At 44.4% G+C, this 21923-nt stretch overlaps 6 protein-coding genes across 6 annotated transcripts; 4 read left to right on the plus strand and 2 right to left on the minus strand.

The window, feature by feature from the left end:
• Positions 1–315: 315 nt before the first annotated feature.
• Positions 316–2488, plus strand: PHALS_03275 (CRN-like protein; the record flags this gene model as incomplete). The annotated part of the gene is made up of 3 exons (XM_024717548.1): positions 316–661; positions 718–1326; positions 1398–2488. 3 exons carry the CDS (start codon positions 316–318, stop codon positions 2486–2488), a joined length of 2046 nt encoding a protein of 681 aa, XP_024583036.1.
• A 1256-nt stretch (positions 2489–3744) lies between these two features.
• PHALS_03276 (atp-binding cassette superfamily) lies at positions 3745–7800 on the plus strand (the record flags this gene model as incomplete). The annotated part of the gene is made up of 1 exon (XM_024717549.1): positions 3745–7800. One exon carries the CDS (start codon positions 3745–3747, stop codon positions 7798–7800), a length of 4056 nt encoding a protein of 1351 aa, XP_024583037.1.
• Positions 7801–8862: 1062 nt separating this feature from the next.
• Positions 8863–12132, minus strand: PHALS_03277 (WD40/YVTN repeat-like-containing domain; the record flags this gene model as incomplete). The annotated part of the gene is made up of 1 exon (XM_024717550.1): positions 8863–12132. One exon carries the CDS (start codon positions 12130–12132, stop codon positions 8863–8865), a length of 3270 nt encoding a protein of 1089 aa, XP_024583038.1.
• A 316-nt stretch (positions 12133–12448) lies between these two features.
• Positions 12449–14163, plus strand: PHALS_03278 (translation initiation factor eif-2b subunit delta-like; the record flags this gene model as incomplete). Its single annotated transcript, XM_024717551.1, has 3 exons — positions 12449–12503; positions 12566–12626; positions 12693–14163. The coding sequence occupies 3 exons, from the start codon at positions 12449–12451 to the stop codon at positions 14161–14163; spliced, it is 1587 nt and encodes a 528-aa protein (XP_024583039.1).
• Positions 14164–14298: 135 nt separating this feature from the next.
• On the minus strand, positions 14299–16590 carry PHALS_03279 (hypothetical protein PPTG_10538; the record flags this gene model as incomplete). The annotated part of the gene is made up of 2 exons (XM_024717552.1): positions 14299–16438; positions 16511–16590. 2 exons carry the CDS (start codon positions 16588–16590, stop codon positions 14299–14301), a joined length of 2220 nt encoding a protein of 739 aa, XP_024583040.1.
• A 1128-nt stretch (positions 16591–17718) lies between these two features.
• PHALS_03280 (p-type atpase (p-atpase) superfamily) lies at positions 17719–21792 on the plus strand (the record flags this gene model as incomplete). The annotated part of the gene is made up of 4 exons (XM_024717553.1): positions 17719–17913; positions 17972–18115; positions 18183–21567; positions 21632–21792. 4 exons carry the CDS (start codon positions 17719–17721, stop codon positions 21790–21792), a joined length of 3885 nt encoding a protein of 1294 aa, XP_024583041.1.
• Between the last annotated feature and the right edge of the window lie 131 nt (positions 21793–21923).

A 21923-nucleotide genomic window follows, 5' to 3' on the forward strand; every position in this document is an offset into this window, starting at 1 on the left:
ATTTTCATGTTATGAACGTGATTCTCGTTTTTCGATGCCATCACTTCCAAGTGTTGATGCTTTTTCACTACTTCATCTCATTTTTCATCTCGTCATTCATCTCTTGCGGCACTTTGTATGCCAATTTCAATGGAAAGTGAGGAATCTCATAGAAGTTTAACACCAATTTCTGGTATGATGGATCTACGACTTGATTCATCGAGGCATTTACCATTTACACCAAATCAATTACATCAAAATGCTTATACATTTGCTCGAATATTGCCATACATTCGATGTGATACATGGTCAAGTACATTACAACCATTAAAAACAATGATACAAATGCCATCATCTGATACTTTCTTGAGTCGAAAACGAAATCGTTCAACTGATTCAGATAAAGCAATTAATGCTGCGATTGAAGCATCGGAAAAGATTCATCCAACACAAACATCAGGATTCCAAACTCCTGTACCTACAGATAGTGAATTTTATCGACGAGCACGATTTTTACAATTGGCTGGTATTATTATCAAACGAATTCATCGATTTGAACAAATTATTTCAATGGATTCGTCACGAGTCATTTGTCATTCATTTGAAATAGTTTCCACGTCTCATATTTCAGCCAATCAGATGCAACAACACCCATGGTTGACAACTTCAACATTACCTGTTGGTAATATCCATCATTATGTGACTAAATGAATACATCACTGTAGAGCTACTCCACAGTTGAAAAGAAATCAGCAAGTGGGAACATGGTGACGCTTTTCTGCGCAATTGTTGGTGAGAAAGGAAGCGCGTTCTCTGTGGACATCGACGCTAGCCAGTCGGTGGATCAGTTAAAGGATGCTATTGCGCAAGAGAAGAAGTATGATTTTGCTGCGGACGAGTTAGAGCTATATCTCGCGAAGAAGGGCGAATCGTGGCTAACTGAGAATGAGGTGAAGAATAGTGTTAGAGACATAAGTAATTTTGTGCCATTGGACGTTTCGAGGGCGCCGCTAAACATAGTTGGTTTATCGGAGAATGATGTTTACTATCAAGTCACGGTGGAGGATAATAAGGCGAAAAAGGTCCCTGTGAATGTGTTGGTGGTGGTTCCTTCGCAGAAAGCCGCCCAAGATGTTTTTAATCGCTGTAAGCATCCGTTCTTCTCACAATTTCCCATGGCGCATGAAGTTAAGAGCTGGCTTGAATTTCCGTCGTTGGAGCCGCCAACGAAACTTCCAAAGTTCTACATTCGCTCTTCATACAGATCGATCGCTACTCAAGCTCTATCAAAAGCAGACCCAAGCATGGTCAAATACGCAGTCATCACTGGCACGCCTGGGATAGAAAGTCATTGATTATGTACTACGTGATGTGGAAGTTGATAAAGGAGAAGAAACGAGTGCTGTTTTTTTCCATAGTCGGACCTATTTACTTTGATGGTTCCGCCATGATGGAGTGCGAGAAATTGCCTTCTCAACTCGAGTATGAGTTCTGGTCGTCCGATTTGTGGTGTCTTATGGATTCGGTGGACCCAACAAGTATTGCCGGATTATCCCTCCATGAATGCTCAGTTTTGCTCGCAAGCACACCGCGATGGGATTATATTAGTGAGTTTAAGAAGTTTGTTCCAACTCCAGTTGTACTCTACATGCCATTGTGGACAAAAGAAGAACTTAGTACCATCGCTTTCTTATATCCAGATGCAAACAAAGTGTGGGTGAACCGGTTTAACTGCTTAGGTGGTGTGCCTCGTCTAGTGTTGCAAGACATCCAAACAGACCCGCAAGTTCTATTGACGTGGGTATGCAATAGTTGTTCTCTCGATGACTGTATTATGTTGGTGTCTATATACTCTGAGATAAACTCGGTTCAGACTTTCATCGACAGCCAAGAACCGTATCAAAAGTACGAAGTCGTCTATGCTTCAGAACTGGCGGTGCAAGTGATCGCTCGAACGAAGTGGCAGATGGTTCGCGCGAAGATGCAAAACTTTCTTGGTTCGTGTGAGAATGGAGTCCCACTAGCACAATCGTTGTGCGGCTACACCTTCGAATCATATGCGATGGATTTGCTGGAGAGAGGCGGGAAATTTGTATGCCGTAAGCTGCATTCTGGTGCCGAAATGCAAAAGCTTCACGCGATCAAACGCCGAAGAGGTACTACAGGTAATAAAGACGAAGAGGAAATCAGCATTCCAAGATCGTTGCAGTGTCGGCAAATAGTGGAGCGTGTGGATGTCGGTCAAGTTGCAAATCAGCTGTACGTGCCACGGACATGGAATTATACTGCTATTGACGCTTGGATGCCGCACGTCGGTGGATTCCAAATGACGGTAGGAAAGAAGCACGACATCAAGGGTGGAGCGGCAACCGATCTCGCCAAATTGGGTGAAAACGGTAACCGGCTATATTTTCTGCTTCCACCCCAATACTACCATTCGTTCACGAAGAAAACTCCCCAGACCATCGAGCAGTATGCAATCCTTATACCTTATCCAGAGGTGGTGTAGTATATATATCCTGAACTCAAATTGACAAAAATGAGTTCAATAAGAGTTCTTGCTAGATTTTTGGCCAAGACAAAACAGAGCCGTGAGTTTTACAAGGTCTAATAACACAACCCCACGTACCACATAGCGTGAAAGCAGCAGAGGTGTCTCTTTTTATGGGAGTCCCATCGATGTTTTATGTTTGTATCTGACGACAGGACCATTTAAGTCAAAGAGACCTCACTTATACGAACAGCGAATCACCCCTCACACTAATCATGACACCTCATCGTGGTACTTTACTTTGGTATATCGCTATGGAGATTATCTTTGAAAATGAGACCTCAATGGCGTATGGCACAGCACCTGGAGATCGTTACTCCACTTCAGGAAACCATCAAGTCATGCGAATTGGATAAGCAACACAGATTACCGGCTCGGTGTCGGGGAAGATGTGATGATGAATAGTGCCAGACAGACCTCTAGCGTATTATTGCAGACCTAATGATCCCATATCTCATTAACTGAGCTCTGAGTACATTAGCTAAATTACTTTGGTCAAATAATTTAGCGACTATAGTTGTCTTGTTTACAAGGATGTTAAACGAGACTTCGTATCGAATTGTTACTCTATGTCTGACTAGCATACCTGCTGTCAGGTTTGATCGGTGGCGCGCCCTCAACGATCTACGATGAGTACATAATATTATATTCTGCGTTCGGTTCATGATTGAGCTGATAACTAATCTGAAAAACTACAAAATGATAGTAGAAGACTAAACTACAAATCACTTTCTAAAAACTTAATTTGACAGTGGTTCAGTCTCAAGCTCCAGGGTACTCGATGATTATAGTGGTGAAAGCAAGCTCAGCTTCGATTCCATCACTAAATGAATATCACCAACCGCTAAATGTGATAGAGTTTTGAAGTGTTTCCTTCCGACGGATCATTCCCATCGAAAACGAGCGACTATAAATACCAATGCCCGACCTCAACATATATTTTCTCACAAGTATAATTTACATTCAAGACGACTTTCCAAAGCCGCGTCTGTTTTGCAAATGTATTTATTTTGATAGAAAACTGCCCGTTAATGAGCCTTAACGGTCTAAAAAAACGCACTTTCATGTGCGACGTTGGGGATGTGCATCAATGGGAGGATACTCTGAAACGACCGTGTTCGAATTTCTCGGTGTTTCTTAGCTCACACGTTTTTTCACACTCTAAAAATTTCTTTGTGCGCCATCAGCCTGTCCTAACGTCGACCGTGTCTACCATGTCGTCAGAGGACAAGCGCCGTTTGCTGCAACCAGAAGTTCCAGCTGCAACCGAACAAGTACCGCAGGTGTATCGGTCACTGAACTTTCGAAGTCTGCAAGACCCATACTCGAATCGTAGTGGAGAGACTATGGCTAGCCACTATAGTACGTTGCGCACTGACAACTTGGAATCGATGCTTGATGGAGGTCTCGAAAAGTTTTATAAAAAATTTAACCACTTGTCGCGCAAAATTAATCTTCAGCTGCCTACACCCGAGGTGCGATTTCAGGACTTGTCATTTTCTGTGCAAGTGCCGGCGAGCGTGGGTGGTCACAGTACGGTTGGATCACACCTCGCATCAATATTTAAGCCATGGGAGAAAATGCCTACGGTAACCAAACATGCCCTCCATCCAATGACTGGGATTATCAAGCCCGGATCAATGACGCTGATTCTAGCAAATCCTGGGGCTGGCAAGTCGACGTTTTTAAAAGCAATGGCCGGTAAATTACAAAACAATAAACAGACGGAGATTGGTGGCGAAATATTGTATTCTGGATTAAGAGGTGACGAGATCGACCTGATCAAGCTGGTGGGTCTTGTCGATCAGACCGATAATCATATTCCAACGCTCAGTGTTCGCGAGACGTTTAAGTTTGCTGACATGTGTGTAAACGGCCGTCCCGAAGATCAACCGGAGGAGATGCGTGACATCGCTGCACTTCGTACGGAGCTCTTTATTGAGATTTTGGGTCTTGAAAATTGTGCGGATACAGTCGTCGGTGACGCTTTGTTGCGAGGAGTAAGTGGTGGTGAACGTAAGCGAGTGACTGTTGGAGAAGTTTTAGTTGGTGGTCAGAGCTTGTTCCTTTGCGACGAGATTTCGACGGGTCTCGACAGTGCCGCCACTTTTGACATTGTCAAGTCCATGCGTACATGGTGCAAGACATTGGGTGGATCTGTGATTGTGGCCTTACTGCAACCAACACCTGAAGTAGTCGAAATGTTCGATGATATCTTAATGGTCCACGAAGGTCACATGGTATATCACGGACCGCGGACAGAGATTCTGGACTATTTTGAAAAGCTTGGCTTTACCTGTCCGCCGCGGGTCGATCCTGCTGATTTTTTAATCGAAGTTACGTCGGGGCGAGGCACACGCTATGCCAACGGAAATGTAGATACCAGGAGTCTGCCTGTTACGGCCGAAGAGCTTAATAATCTTTTTTGTCAGTCAGAAATATATCAAAAGACTCACGAAGCTATCAGCAGAGGGTTTAATGAACATCAATTTGAAAACGCCGAAGATTTTGCCAAGGCCAAAAGTGTTGCTAATCTGGCGCGTTCAAAGCAAAGTTCGGAATTTGGCTTGGCTTTCATTCCCAGTACGTTGTTGCTGTTAAACCGTCAAAAGTTAATTTGGTTGCGAGACCCGCCACTTCTGTGGGGAAAGTTGCTCGAAGCTCTTATCATCGGTCTTGTCATGGGCATGATATACTATAATGTGAGTTCGGCGTACTATTTGCGCATGATCTTCTTCAGTATAGCTCTTTTCCAACGTCAAGCGTGGCAGCAAATTACCATTTCGTTTCAGCTGCGCAAAGTTTTCTACAAGCAACGACCTCGTAATTTTTTTCGAACTACCTCTTATGCTATTGCTGAGAGTGTCGTGCAGATTCCGGTAAATGTGGCTGTCTCTTTCGTCCTTAGTACTTTTTTCTACTTCATGAGTGGTTTAACGCGGACGTTCGAGAAATATATTGTATTTTACTTGGTGCTGCTGTGTTTTCAACACGCTATTAGTGCGTACATGACAATGTTAAGTGCATTGTCGCCGAGCATCACGGTTGGTCAGGCTCTTGCTTCTATCTCAGTTAGTTTTTTTCTCTTGTTCTCTGGTAACATTATCCTAGCTGACCTTATCCCGGACTATTGGATTTGGATGTACTGGTTTTCTCCTATATCGTGGGCGCTGCGGAGTAACATGTTGTCAGAATTTTCGAGTGATCGCTACACAGCTGCTCAAAGCAAGAAGTTTTTGGACAGCTTTTCCATAAAGCAGGGCACGGAGTATATTTGGTTTGGAGTTGGGGTCCTCATTGCCTATTACTTTTTATTCACGACGCTTAACGGTCTGGCATTACACTACATTCGCTATGAGAAATACAAAGGGGTTAGTGTGAAGACCATGACCGATAATACAGCTAGTGACGAGGTATACGTTGAAGTAGGAACCCCAAATGTTCCTAACGGCGGTGTTGTCAAGAGCGGTGGTTTGCCGTTCACGCCGTCCAATTTGTGTATTAAGGACCTTGAATACTACGTGACACTGCCGTCAGGTGAAGAAAAGCAGCTTCTACGTGGCATTACGGCACATTTTGAGCCTGGACGTATGGTTGCATTAATGGGTGCAACAGGAGCCGGCAAAACGACCCTGATGGATGTGATTGCTGGTCGGAAGACTGGTGGCCGCATTGTTGGCGACATTATTGTGAATGGCGAATTAAAGAATCCAGCTAATTTCAGTCGCATCACGGCATACTGTGAGCAGATGGACATTCATTCAGAAGCCGCTTCTATTTATGAAGCACTTGTATTCTCTGCGAACTTGCGACTTCCACCCTCTTTTACAAAAGAAGAGAGGATGAACTTAGTAAACGAAACTCTGGAATTGTTAGAACTAAATTTAATTTCTGATGCTATGGTTGGTAGCCTATCAGTTGAGCAGAAAAAGCGTGTTACCATCGGCGTCGAAGTGGTTTCTAATCCGAGTATTTTATTTCTTGACGAGCCTACAAGTGGCCTTGACGCACGTTCTGCTTTAATTGTCATGCGAGGGGTCCAGTCGATCGCGCGAACGGGTCGCACGGTCTTGTGTACGATCCATCAGCCGAGCATTTCGATTTTTGAACTCTTTGATGACTTGTTACTTTTACAACGTGGTGGTTACACTGCTTACTTTGGTGATTTGGGCGTCGACTCTGTAAAGATGCTTGAATACTTTGCTATGATACCCGGTACGGCTGAGATCCGGCCGCAGTATAATCCGGCTACGTACATGTTGGAAGTGATTGGTGCCGGAATTGGTCGTGACGTCAAGGATTACTCAGTCGAATACAAGAATAGTGCATTATACAGGTCAAATCGCGAGCGTACACTTCAGCTAGCCGAGGTTTCGGACGATTTCGTTCGTCATTCAACACTTAATTATCGACCCATAGCAACGGGATTTTGGAATCAATTGAAGGAACTCACAAAGAAGCAACAGCTTACGTATTATCGCAATCCACAATACAACTTTATGAGACTGTTTCTCTTTCCATTGTTTGCTGTCATCTTCGGCACGACATTTTACCAACTTTCAGCTGACAGCGTCAAGCGTATCAATTCCCACATTGGTCTCATCTACAATAGCATGGACTTTATCGGTGTGATTAATCTAATGACCGTGCTTGAGGTCACGTGTGCTGAGCGTGCCGTGTTTTATCGCGAACGAATGTCGAACTATTATGGACCTCTACCATATAGTCTTTCGCTTTGGTTTGCTGAGGTGCCGTACCTGGTTATCGTGAACATTCTGTTTGTGACTATCGAGTATTGGCTTGTGGGATGGAGCAACAATGCAGAAGACTTTTTTCTCTTCTTGTTTGTATTTTACCTTTATACTTCAGCCTGTACGTATGTGGGTCAGTGGATGTCTGCTTTAATGCCAAATGAAAAGGTGGCAAACGTGGCAGTGGGGGCTTTGTCATGCTTGTTTAATTTATTCTCGGGCTTTCTGTTGCCTCGAACTGCTATGAAAGCTGGTTATAAGTGGTTTCAGTATCTTATGCCATCGTATTATTCGCTTTCTGCGTTGGCTGGCATTCAATTTGGGACTAGTCAAGACATTATTGCTGTGACAGCAAACAACTCAACCAAGCAAATGACAATTGAAGATTACATTGCGAACATTTACGACTTCCGTCCCGATAGCAAATACAATTTCGTTGGAGCTTTAGTTGTAGTTTGGGTTGTTGTGCAGCTCGCCATTTATCTTACATTTAAATACGTGAGTCATTTGAAGAGGTAAAAGCTTTGAAGAAACATTCTAGAGTAATACAAATTCCTTTTGCCTGACAAGTTAAATGACTACGTTTGTCGATTGTCGTTGCGCTTGGCAATAAGAAATAGTCTAATAAGTTCAGTGATAAATGAGCGGTCTTGTTATATTGGACACAAAATTGCTCAAACGCATCAGAGCTGACAACATGCAGTAACTTAGGGAAGATTGATTCGTTCATTCAATACATTTGACAATAGTTTTATGGCATCGCTGATGCGATTCGTAAGTTGAAACGTTGTTAAATTGCACTTGTTATCCTTTTGTTTAGATACGGAAGTAAGACATCAGTGGAACGACTTAGAATTCTCATCCCCCATAACATGAACGTTATGCTTGATTGACCGAAGCTGTTGTTTTACGATGCTCTGCTACAAGTCTGGGACCATTTGACTGCTTTACTTGGTCTGCAATTTTCCTTGTGTTACATGCTCTGTCGGCTAACAAACTGCCTCTTGAAATATCAAATATTCCTTTTTCAGATAGCGCGGAGTGCTATGAAATTTTGAAGAATTTGTTTGAGACATCAATAGCAGTTTGATTTTAAAACTTAAAGCATCGTTCAAAGTGTAGACAACATAGCAATCATTTGAAATGAAAATTTGATGTCGTTAAGCCAAAGCAATACGTTCCAAGTGAATACTGAATACAAGAGCATTTTTAGCGACATACCGATAAAATTGAATCTGCTGGGGAACTGTTGGCCCCGATGTAATTCATTTAATTGCCTCCAGCAAGAGCTGCAATTTAATACAAACAGCACTTCTAGAAAATATTACAACTACAATAATCATGATCAGTATGTCTGCTGTCTGCTGTTTGCACCAAATCGTTGGCACAATGTATACGCATCTCGTATTCAAGAAATGTGATAGTACCATAGAGCGATTATTTGGCGCTACTTGGGCATCCTTACAGTGATTAATCGCACCGAAACGCTGTCTGACATTGACGGAATAACAACACGAACCATTACATAGTTGCAATTTCTCGATCTACTTCGGACCCCTAAAAATTATACTTTACGCAGAGCTATGATAAGAGATTGGGATATGGAAATTTTGCCTCTGTAAGGTGGTCAGGCACAGCAGAAACATTGACGGGAGACGCAACGGTCGGCAACACTTTGTTACACAGCTGCCGATGCATATGTCGAAATTGCTGACGTGCGCGCAAAGCATTAGCCTGCATTTGCTGCGTTGCATAGAGCTCTTGGATCTGAATGGCGTAGCGGGCATGGAGCTGCTGAAGCTTTGATGCAAGCTGTTTCTTGTGTCGCCTGTCAAGCTGCTTACGCTTCAGATAATTGTTTACGACACGACGACGCCAGTTGATAGCGCTGGTCGATCCTCTTTTGGCGTGCAGCACACAGCCACAGTCCGGACGCTTGTAGACACGATCCCGGTCATTCAAAAAATTCATTTTCAGTCGCTCATTTTGGTGTGCAAATTGCAACAATAAATTCGTCTGCTCAATCACATCACCGTGCGCATCACCGTTCTCGGCGTTAGACATCGTTACGTCCACACTGTTTGTTGTGAGCGGGACGTACTGATACATGGTGGCCGCCAAAAGTGAGCCTTGGTCGCTGACGAACGGCACAGAATGAATTTCAGGTTCGTACTGTTCTAACTGTTTCAATTGTTTGTCAAGCTCGACATCATCTTCCTCTGCAGGTTCTGCTTGCTTTGTCACAGAAGGCTCGACCTCAGCCACGTCTTCCGATTTCGGACTTTGACATTCATTGTCGCGATGCTCCTTCACCACACCGTCGTCAGTGTCAGTAAAGAGGGCCTGAGCTTTCATCCTATTCTCTTTCCGTTCGCTTTGCGTCTCGTCTCTGATCGCGCTAATTTGAGTCATAACTGTCGTGACACTTTCCTGCTTGATCGTAGTTGGCGGTGTCCACCGCAGTTCCTTCAATGCCAACAAATGAGTGTCAACTTGAGACAAAAGCGAATGAATGGGCGTCGTGGGGTTCGATGAGCCAGAAGAAGACGAAATTGACACGACGGGTGATGCTGTGCTCGTAGATAGCGTACGGCGCATCGGAGTCGTCAATGCTAGTACGTTATCATCAGCCGCGAGAGAGTTACTCACTTTCTTAGACACCAACGTTTTCAACTCGTCAACCTTTTCGGACCTTTTCACATACTTAATCTTCTCGTGACGACTACGCTTGCGTTCTGATTCCTGTTCTGTACAGGATGCATCCGATCGCTCGCGTTTACTTGTCATTCGATCTGTCTTTTTCTGGCGCACAGGCGTGTCTTTTATCGCACTCTTGTCCGTATCGTTTTTGCCGCCAGAACTATCTTCTCCGCCTAAATCTCGCATCACATTCTTCAAGCTGCTCGTAATTTGCGAATACTCTTTTCTGTGTTGGCTGCAGTGCAAGAAGGCGTTCAAGCTACGTACGACCAGCTGTTCTTGGTTGGCAGCTACAATCATCCAATTTTCCTTTTCTGACGTTGAAAGAGGCAGCACTGCAAGTAACCCGCTTGTATTCACTCGTGTAAGATCCGAGAATTGTGCTTGGAAATCAAGCGACGGGTCTACAAAGAACTGTTCGTAACCTTCAATGTATTCCAAAGGCGTCGCAAGACCCATTTCAGGCTTGGGCGAATGAAAAAAGACGCTACCGTCACTGCACATGCCGACAGTAAATGGGGCAGAATCTTGACCTGCTAATTTACTCACAGTCCTCATATGACGCTGTGCGCTCATGTCTTCGGCACCACGTCGACGGCTGCCGCGCGGGTTCCAAGCACGAAGCGATGAGGCATTTTTCGACGTAAGTGCTGCTTCACGCTGCGCACGCTGTTCTAGTGTAGATAATGGAAGATCTAGTTCCATACGAGTCGAAGCGTACAGATCCACAACCGCGAGCGACTCGCTGCCGCCGTACGCATAGTCGCCATAAACAGCAACAGTATCTAGCGTCTGTTTGATGTCCGTGTGTGACTTTTTCTTTATCGTAACCGAATTATTGGAAGCTTCATAATCTTCATCCAATTGCCAGATCCGTACATTTTGATGTTCAGATTTTGAAAGAAATTGATTAGCAATTGTTGGGTGAAACGCAATCAACTCAAGCGAAATGCCGTTTGTCTGCTTGTCAAAGACGCACTCCCATGTCCATTCGTTCGGTACCGTATGACGTTGATAAAATCTCCACATATGTACGTTCTTGATACCAAGACCACAAAGTAGCCGGTACTCAGTCATTGAACTACCTTTTAGATATACACTTTTGGCAGCTGCAAACCCTTTGAGCTTGGCATCCGAGTAGGTGTGGACAATGACTTTGGCAGTTGGTAACGCAAAGGAACCGCCTGTGTCGTCGTCGTCGTCACGCAACGTGGTCGACTGAAGGGCTTCCGAAGGCGATGGGAGTGTGATGCTATCAATTTCAAATGCCCGAATATCGGTCGATCCGCGGTATACTCCAGCAAAAATAAACTTGCCATCTTCCGGAATGATGACCGTGACCATGATTTGTGTATACATTCCCCGAGGCATGATTTGGTCCAATAAGACGCCGCGACGGAAAAGAAGAGAATCTTTGGTTAAAGGGTAGAGATACACCATTCCATTGTAAAAGCCGACGACCAAGAACGAGCCATCAGGGGCGACAGCCACTGAAGAAACGGTGGATGAGACAGAAAAGTGGTACTCGAGACCCACAGGTGCCATGCTTAAAGCGCTGCTGGCAGTAGATAGGGCAGGACTTTGAGACAGAGATTCACGTACTACTCTCATGTTGCCGATTGTGGTCGCATCGAACATCACTTCAGCCTCATCACTCGAGTATTCTTGATCATTTGAGCTACTAGAAGCAGATGAAGAACAACTGCTTTGTACAGGCTCCTTCTGACTTTTTGGCTTTTGTTTGACTGGAGTTGGAAATTCCAATTTTCGTGATGGATCATGGCTTGGAGGCGTCAAAGTCTGACCTGTATCTCTTCGGTTGGAAATGTCCTCAAGTACGCGTGTAGCCATAGATAACGTCTTCTTCGTCTTTTTGATCTTGTGTGAAAGTTTTTTCGTCGTTTTCTTGGTTCGAGAAGGTATCGCGAGACTGCGGGAATACTTCAAAGACTTGATCTTGTGGACTGGTTGGCCACTTAGTGTGAGCTTGTTATGCGGCTTCTGGGCGGGTTCTGGTGAAAGGAACGAGGGCGAATTCAGCACTTGGTTCTTATCATTCATGTTAAATGGCATGCTGCCGCCTTTAGCGGGCGTAGAACTCGCATTTTGAGCTGTAAGACCGCTCGTGCTAATAGACTTGTATGAGCTCATGTCTGACAAAATTATTCGGGCGATAGAGACTTGTAGAGAAAGATAATGCAGCGAATTTCGTCTGAGAAGTAGCGTGACAAGATCTTACAAGCTCGTAGTGAATGTGAGTGTGACAAGACGTACAAAAGCCAGGATCTTGTACGTGGTTAGAGCGTATTGTAGAATGAAAACGCGCCCTGTGCGCGTTTTAGGCGCCAAACTCTGTTCAGTGTGGTTTACATAAGCCTCAGATTTTAATACTATAATCTGCTACACGTTTTGTCCAATGATATATTGAATACTCTGTGACTGGTGTCCAAAATATCAAAGCGTGGCTATGGCTGAAGGTCGATCGCCTGTAATGGAGCCCGGAGCCGATCTCAAACATCTTGGTGCGTACATCTCGTTTCCTTTAGCCCACCTTTCTTATATTGATATCATATTTACCGAACAGAATTAATGCTAGACGATAAAAATCATAAAAAGCGCAACAAGAAACAAGACATGCCCTACGAGTAATGTAGCATATTACTTTTCTCATCAAATAATGATATCATATTAATCAACAGTACTTTACTAAGAGGAAAACTTGAAGGCTGGTCTTCTGTTGACGATTCCATGGAAAAGCTCAGTCTCGACTCTGTGAACGATAAAAAGACACTTTTAAAGGCTGAACGAAAGAAGCTTGCAGCTGAGGCTTTTGCTAAAGCTGGAGGCGTGCCAAAGCGAGAAAAACGCACTAAAGCTGAGCGTCGAGCACAACAAGAGGCAAGTCGACAACAGAAAGAAGTTAATAATTCTAAAGTGAAGAAAGCAGAGACTGCTGGAGTACCAAACGCTACCCCAGTGAACGTACGACTGCAATATGATGATGCCAAAAAGATTGCAAGACGCTCGAAAGCCGCTGTTGTCGTGCGTACACAGGCCCAGAAACAGGTGGAAATGTTTGCACACTTGCCTCAGTACGAACGCGAGAGTTCCTTATCTCTAAACGTTGGCTTCTCTACCAAGGAAGATATTCACGCAGCTGTGCTAGCTCTTGGTCTTAAGTACGCAGAAGGACGGATCTCTGGCAGCAATGCGCGGTGTATTGCAATGATCACAGCGTTTGACCAAGTTATTGATGATTATGTGACGCCACCGGAGTCACAGCTTCGACGAGATCTCGATAAGCGTTTGCGGCCGTTAATTCAGTATCTTATTGATTGCAGACCACTCAATATTGGTATGGGCAACGCAATTCGTCGACTGCGTCGAGTTATTGGCTCGACGCCACCTGAGCTTAGTGAAGAAGAAGCCAAACGGCGAATTCGCGACGAAATGGACGACTACGTACAGAGTCGCATATTGCTGGCTTCGCGTGCGGTCGTGAAGATTGCACAGTCGAAACTTAATCCAGGAGACGTCATTTTGACGTACGCGCGAGCAAATGTCGTTGAAGAGTTACTGCTTGAGACGGCCAAGACAGCGCCAGAAACAGCTGCAACCCTGCGCGTGATCGTTGTGGATTCCCGACCGCATTATGAAGGTCGAAAACTCGTCGGCTCCCTCGCCGGCGCAGGTCTTCAGTGTTCTTATTTGCAGATCAATGCGCTGTCATACATTATGCGCGAGGTCACCAAAGTGTTTCTCGGCGCCTCGGCTTTTATGAGCAACGGAGTAGCTGTGGCTCGCGCGGGTACGGCTTTGGTGGCTATGACGGCTCATGAAGCCAATGTCCCCGTTCTATTTTGTTGCGAAACGTACAAATTCTCGGATCGTGTACAATTAGACGCAATCACGCACAATGAGCTAGGTGATCCGGACGATCTCGTATCTTCTTATTGCATTGACAAGCGACGTCGTACTGGCCGCAATGTGACATCCAGCGGTCACATTTTGTCCGACTGGCGTGATCTTGTTGACCTCAAACTTCTTAACCTCGTGTACGACGTGACTCCGATCGACTACGTGTCGATGGTCATCACAGAAGTGGGCATGATTCCACCTACGTCTATCCCTGCTATAATGCGTGAATACTCTCGTGATGGCGTCGTTGAAGGAGTGCTTTAGGTACGACGTTGAACAAACAATAGCAACCATAAATTAGTGGTTTTCGATGTTATTAAGAGTGCTGTGCTACGAACCTACTGTGCTTGAGTATGAGGTTGTTGCTCACATTACTTCGTCAGCTTTTCCGTTTTCTTTTCATTCTTTTGAAGCTGAATGACTCATTGCCCCATCAGCTTCTTCATCACTAAAATCCAAAAGCCGTGTACATACATCCATAAGCTGAGGCTGTTGTAGCTCCCGGAACCGCAAACTTAGCAGATCAATTGCAGTCAGTATGTTCAAAGGATTTTGCTCGAATGCACTGGAAAGAACGGCCATTTTCGGATACCGCTGGCTGAAGTGCGTCAGCACCAAGTTACGTACATTCGCTTGACGGCCAACTTGAATGGCTTCTTGTATTGTACAATGTGCCTTGTCCTTTGCTTCTTTGACCATTTCATCCTCAAAAGTGGCCTCGTGAACGAGCAGAAACGCCCCTTTTGCCTTTTCAGCGAGCTTTTCGCTTGGTCGGCAGTCACCGGAAAATGCAAGCTTGGCACCATCATTGAACGTCACAACCACTGCGTATGACTGTCGCGAGTGTTTGACCGGCACACACTCAAATTGTGTGATATTCAGCATCTCTCGGAGCCATGCACGCACGCGCGCTGATTCCATGTAAATCTTGTCGTCTTGGAAGCGAGAATCGCTCTCATCAAAGCTATGATTTTCTGCAAAAGTGTACAAGCCAGATACTGTCGGGTCTAGTGCCGAGTACTCGTCCAACCAGTACCGTAGCGATGTCGGCCCGATCACAAGCAGTGGCTCAACGGAAGACGCTCGACAACTCAGTAGCCGAAGCAAGCCAAGATGATGGTCTGCATGATTGTGGGAGATCCAGACACACTTTAAACGGTCAATCAGTTCCTGAAATCGTTTCTTGTCTCCTTCTGCGTATCGATATAGTTGCCCTGTACTGCCTTCTCCGCAGTCAAGCATCAGTCCTGCCCATTGATCGTTCCCTTTCACTTCAGTTGGCAACTCAAGGTACATGCCAGTTACATTGCGATATTTGGACGGAATCGCGCAGCCAGTACCCAGAAATGTAATCCGACCGTTGAGAACGTCATCTGTACCTAACGTATTCGTGACGGTCTCAACAAGAGATGGAACAGACTGACGAATGGTATTGAAGTCCAGACGCTGCCAGCAATTAGATATGTCAAAACCTCGGCGGGCCTGAGGAGCAAGAATAAAACTTAGCATACTCTCGCCTAGCACCAGATTTGACACTGCCGACTCCGACTCATTACTACTGATTTCAGTAAAATTCAATGACTTCGCATCCGGCACAGGACGCGAAAAGGGCTCAGCAGCATCTCGCAGTTCTTGTGTCTCATTGGACGGGAATGCATGAGGAAACACCGCATGCAACTGAGCTTGCAGCTTCGCTGACGCTCGATACACCGTCTTTTGCGCACATGCTTCATGTCCAAGCAAAACATGACGTGCTTGTGCACCAAACGACCGCGACCACGCAGCGTATTTCGGCTGTTTCAGTACATCTGTTCTTCCAAGATGAAATACCACTTGCACCTGGACTTGTGCCGTCTTCCCATTAATTTCTCGATATCGATCAAACTCTATACTGTTCACAAGTGCGTCCACATGAGCTGTCGTAGGGCACGACACCACCACACAAGCTACAGCAGGCATCGAAGGCAACACACAGTCACTTGACTTGACAACGTTGCCATTATCCAGTGTCACATCTTTTCCTTGGTGTAATTGTCCAAATAATTTGCCCTTTGGGACACCCAATGCGATGGCTTTTTCCACTAGGAACTTGCCTCTCTGCCTCCTTGTTTCCACCACGTAGCTTACACTCACATGGCTTTGTTCTTCGCTATCAGGTAAAAATTGATTGTTATCAAGCTTCCTTTTCGCTCCAAGTCGTGATTTCAGTACGGCCACTGCGTACACAACCACTTCGTCGTCTTCGTAGTAGCTTTTGATCTCTTTTTTAGTACCTGATAGAAGCACCTCAGACGCTTTCAATGCAAAATCAGGACGGTGCAAGAAATGACGCGTCGCTTTCAGGTACCTATCAGTTCTAGGCGGTCCATAGACGTGAAGACCCGGTTTTCCTGTGTCGGAAATTGTCAATACCATGCCAGGTAATCCACCGACAGTATAAGGCCGAAGCTCCGTCAGAAATACGTGCTGTAGCTTAGCTAGTCGCACGTGGTGTTCCATACACAGTCGCTGGGTGCCATCGCTGACGTTAAATAGAAAACTGCGCAGCTTACAGAGAGAGATTAGAGAAGCAGCATTGCACAGAGCTCAACAAGAATATGGAGGAACGAACCGGCGTGCCTCCGTAGAGAGAAGAAGACTAGGAGCAGTCTCAACGGAGTCCACACTTAGCACCTGCATCTGCACGACCATATTTGACAGATGGCGGATCCACTGGTGTCCGCTGACGGCTACGTTGTTTACCAATGGATATTTATGCAATTTAGCATAAGTGAAAAATGTAATTATGTTAAGTCATGTTACCAAGCACAAGTTTTGGTATATCCGATGGCTGTCCATAATAATCACACTATATTCACTTGCAGGGTCTATGACTATTCTCGGGCCAAACATTTTAATGCCGAGAACTGACGTCAATTGCAAATAAAATTTTAATGGCCTTCTGAACCGAACAAACGAGCTTTAAGATATTTTTGTTGTTGTGATTGTTTCTTAGCAATTAACTGTAGAGAAAAAATGAGCAGGTTCCACTTACCGAATGTTGGGAACTAGAAGCCACTTGTTAAAATAATTGCGGATCATGCAGTTCAAGGGTTCCAAATACTTCACGAACCTATGATTGATAAGCGTTTGAGTCACTGAAAGGACAATGTCGATAGTAGAGCTTCTACTGAAACTGCTACCTAAAAAACATTAGTGTAATGCTATGCAAGAGCTATGGCCTACGGTGGCGTCGAGAATATCAAAGTATTTATACAAAATCTTAGTTTAGGCCTGCTGGAAATACAGTAAAGTACACTGTGACATGCATGTCAACAAAAGTTTTTAAAAATTTAAACTATGATGTGTACATGTCGCATATTCAGATTACCTAATGAAATGCACGCAAGTGAGACATGATATATTCATATAAAAGCCACAAATGTCTCATGATAATCATAGCTCAATGGCTAAATAAAACTTGTTAAGTTATTGCCGATACGTCACATGATAATGGTGGAGTTGAGTCGTCGTTTAGAATCTCACTCTACCCAAAATTACATTCTCATTGGAAAAGACACTTTCTCCACTCAGTCGTTACGAATATTGAGCTAAATGAAGCGTCCATTCCATTGCAAGTCTTTTCTCACCTCTTGAATGTCTTGGTAAGAGCTTTTCGCTTTGCCAATCTACACAACAAAGCTGTCTTTTCTTAACGCATTTTCGAGTAAAGCGTCTCGGGTGTCACGATCAGCAACAGTGGCTTGCTGTCATCCAAAAGATCTGGACCACGTGGACGTGCTTTCCATGGATAGCCAGACGCAGGCTTCCTCGATTCCAATGGCTGGAATGGAGCCTCGTATCGTCTTTTTGAATGATAGTGACGCGAATCAGCAGCTTATTATATCGAAGAAATATGCTCGCAATGTTATGGTCACATCAAAATACACGACAGTCAATTTCATTCCCAAGACTATATTCGAATTCTTTCGTGTCGTGGCCAATGTCTACTTTCTTCTAATTGCCGTCTTACAGGTGCGTTTGTGCTACATTTGAAGATGCTGCTAGAATGCTAACATTCTGACGAGTGTAGTTGGCGACACCGTGGTCACCAACTAATCGGTTAACGACTGCAGGTCCTCTTTTCTTTGTCCTTATTGTCACAATGATTAAACAAGGACGCGAGGATTATAAGCGTCATCAAGCAGATATCAAACAGAACTGTCGCTTGTGTCGAGTAAACCAGTTGTTTGGTGCGTGTGTCGCGTTGTACGTCGTACGCTGACAAGTTCTGTCTATTTTAGATCATTAATACGAACGGAATGACGGAACAGATTTCATGGCAAGATTTGCAAGTTGGGCAACTTGTCTGTATGGAAAACCACGAGGAGTTACCAGCCGATGTCGTGATTCTAGCAACTTCCGAAGAGGAAGGAAGATGCTTCATTGAAACGTCAAATCTTGACGGTGAAACGAATCTTAAGCGTCGAATTGCAGTAAAGCGTACAGCCCAACTCGTTGGCTGGCGGGAACTAAACGGAGCACCGATTGCGCAAGAATCTGTGTGTTCTTCAGCTATACGTCAATTACATGGTCGTATCGAACATGAACAGCCAAATAATCAACTTTACACGTTCACCGGGCGATTACAGCTTAACGAAAATGATCGAGGGGAGAGTGCAATATCGTTAGGTCCCGAAAATCTGCTACTACGTGGCTGTAGCTTGCGAAGTTGTGCTTTTGTCGTCGGATTAGTCATTTTTACAGGCAGTGAGACGAAATTGCTACAGAATTCACGCGTTGCACCGTCAAAGCAGAGTAAAGTGTATCAGACTGCAAATCGCTGCATGTTGTTGATTTTTACGACCATGTTTGGTCTCTGCTTAGCGAGTGCCTTTGCTGCAGTTTTATGGAGCCAGAAAAATGCAAATCGCGTGTGGTACCTGCCTTTTCTTAAAGAAGCAGACAAAGTGGATGATGGCATTGTCAATTTCTTTACTTTTTTGATTCTCTACAACAATCTTGTCCCGATCTCGTTGTATGTCTCGCTCGATATAATTAAAGTTTTGCAAGCGAATCGAATTACTAGTGATGCTGCTATGATGTGCGATAATGTTCATGCCGTAGCACGGACGTCGGAACTGAATGAAGAATTAGGTCAAGTGGAGTATATTTTTAGTGACAAGACAGGAACTTTGACGCGCAATGTCATGGAATTTCGAAAGTGTTCGATTGGAGGAATTTCGTACGGTTTTGGTACCACGGAAATTGGTCGAGCTGTAGCCGCTTTAGCAAGTACAACTACTATCACTGAACAATCGAGTGGAAAACAGCGAATTGTTGACTCAGTGGATAGTATTTGTGAAAATACAGCAAATTTAACGGATGCTCTTGTTGAAGGGTGTGATCCGAAAGAAGCTCAGGTACACTATGATCCTAGTATACACTTTGATGATCCAGAATTGCTACGTGCGCTTTACGCTGGGGGCAAGCAGGGCAAACTTATTCATGAATTTCTAACGTTACTGTCTATTTGCCACACGGTTATCCCTGAGATAGATGCCAAGACGGGGTCAATTGTGTACCGTGCTTCATCTCCGGACGAAGAAGCTTTAGTGAAAGCAGCCAAATGCTTGGGATACAACTTTGTGGCTCCAGCTCCACTTATTAAGGTAGAGATCTCTTGCAAAGCATCACTTGTTCCGTCTCATGTATCTATTGAGATGTTGGAACGTGTGATGGACTCGTATACAATCGTGAACATTAATGAGTTTAATTCGACACGAAAGCGAATGTCTATCGTAACACTTAATGTAGAAACTGGAGAGTATATTGTGTATTGCAAAGGTGCGGATAATATGATGCTTGAACGTTGTGCACCGCTGAAAAATGATGCCGATGTGGCTGCTAATGCGAAGATAGTGGAACATCTTAAGCTTTATGCTCGAGAAGGACTGCGAACTCTTGTTCTCGGTCGTCGGGTGCTTACTGAAGACCAGTATAGAACGTATAACGACGCATACATTGCTGCATCAACTTCTCTTGTCGATAGAGAAGAGAAGCTTGATGCGTGTGCTGAACTAGTAGAGTCAAGAATGCAACTTCTTGGTGTGACTGCAATCGAAGATAAGCTTCAGGAGGGCGTACCATCCGCAATTTATAATCTTGGGCAGGCTGGAATTAAAATTTGGGTCTTGACCGGCGATCGTGAAGAGACTGCAATTAATATTGGTCATGCGTGTCGACTTATAAACGATCAGATGCAGCTGCTTTACGTAAATGCTGAGCGTGTCGAGGCCTTATGTGCTCAATTAGACGCTTTACACGAAACACTCGAGATCAAGAGACTTCTTCGAAGTAATTCGGTGGCTGACAACCTCGCCATGGTATGTGATGGTAAAGCTCTCGTCCATATCTTTCCATCGCGCGATGCACGAGCCAAAATGTCCGTTGATGCTTTGGAACGCGTGAGACTATTGACAAATAAACTTTTGGATGTTGCTCAAGTATGCAAAGCACTCATTGCTTGTCGAGTAAGTCCGTCGCAAAAAGCAGAAATTGTTCAACTCGTTCGTTCAGGTAGAAAGAATAAGCAAAAAGGCTCTCAAGCAATCACTTTAGCAATTGGAGACGGTGCGAACGACGTGAGTATGATTCAAACTGCTCACGTTGGTGTGGGGATATCTGGAAACGAAGGAGTTCAAGCAGTGAATGCTAGTGACTATGCGATTGCTCAATTTCGCTTCTTAACACGTCTCGTGCTACTGCACGGTCGATGTAATTACAAGCGCATTTGTATGGTCATTCGGTACTCATTTTATAAGAACATTGCGCTAGTTATCTGTCTTTTTACATTTAACTTTTACAATGGTCAATCCGGAACGCCATTGTTTGAAAGTTTTGTGATGGCTGGTTGGAACTTTTTTCTTGCGCTACCTATTATCGTTATCGGCATTTACGATCAAGACATTTCTGAAGAGATCATTTTGAAATATCCTCAACTTTATCGTTATGGTCAATACGATAGCGATTTAAACATGCACAAATTTTCAACAACAATTATAAACGCGATTGGACACGCCCTTGTCTGCTTCTTCGTTTGCTACGGCTGTATGCAGTACACGAATTATGGCTTGTACGTAATTGGCACGCTGTTCTATGCGGCTTTACTTGGAACTATGAAGTTAAAAGTGACAATATTGACACAGGTTTGGAACAAATATCATTTTGCAGTCATGACTTTCAGCATTTGGCTCTTTATCTTCTTTTTACTGGTATATCCACACATGACGTTCATGGGCTATGACATGTATGGCGTCCCCGTGTACATGATTCAATTGCAGCGGTTTTGGACGTTGCTGTTGCTATGTCCTGTAGCAGCGGTGATGTTCGATTTTATTCTTCTAGCCGCACAGCAGCAATTTCGACCGCGTGCAGAGGATATTCTGCGCGAACGTTCTCGTACTGCCAAGTCAAAGCGCGTTAGTGACTTTGTAGAGCCCATTCCACAAATTGAATCACCTTCTACCGACAATATTTTTATGGTCGAACATTCTACGAATGAGAATGCCCGATGTGATGCTACGGAGAATAAACTTGTGATGGCAAAGCCGTCGTTTCCGAATCGACGAGCGAGCATCCCGTCGACGTATGACTCATTAAAGGGCAGTTTACCAGAGCTACAGTCGCGTACGTCTTTGATATAGTTTTTGTGTCTTATTTATTATTTACCTCGGCATTTGTCTGAATACAGTGAGTAGCTTTGCCTTCAATGGACTGGACCAGACAATGGGTGCACAAGCATCAAGAGGTCCTTCGGCTCAAGAGACTGTGACAATGCGAGTTTTGAGCTTTCAAATGCAGCGTCGTCCCAATCAAACGGATGCTATAAATTCCTTTGTAGCGCCTGAATAATCGCATCAGAAGACCCAACAAGTTCGAAAATGTCTTAGTAAAAAATTGTTCTCCACCTCTTTTAAATATGTCTGCGCTTGTACATCAGCGGGCTGCAGATATCAAACGTGAATCACGCATTTCTGCATTCA

Source organism: Plasmopara halstedii, assembly GCF_900000015.1.
Source record: "Plasmopara halstedii genome assembly, contig: Scaffold_2165, whole genome shotgun sequence".
In the NCBI taxonomy this organism is placed as follows: domain Eukaryota; phylum Oomycota; class Peronosporomycetes; order Peronosporales; family Peronosporaceae; genus Plasmopara; species Plasmopara halstedii.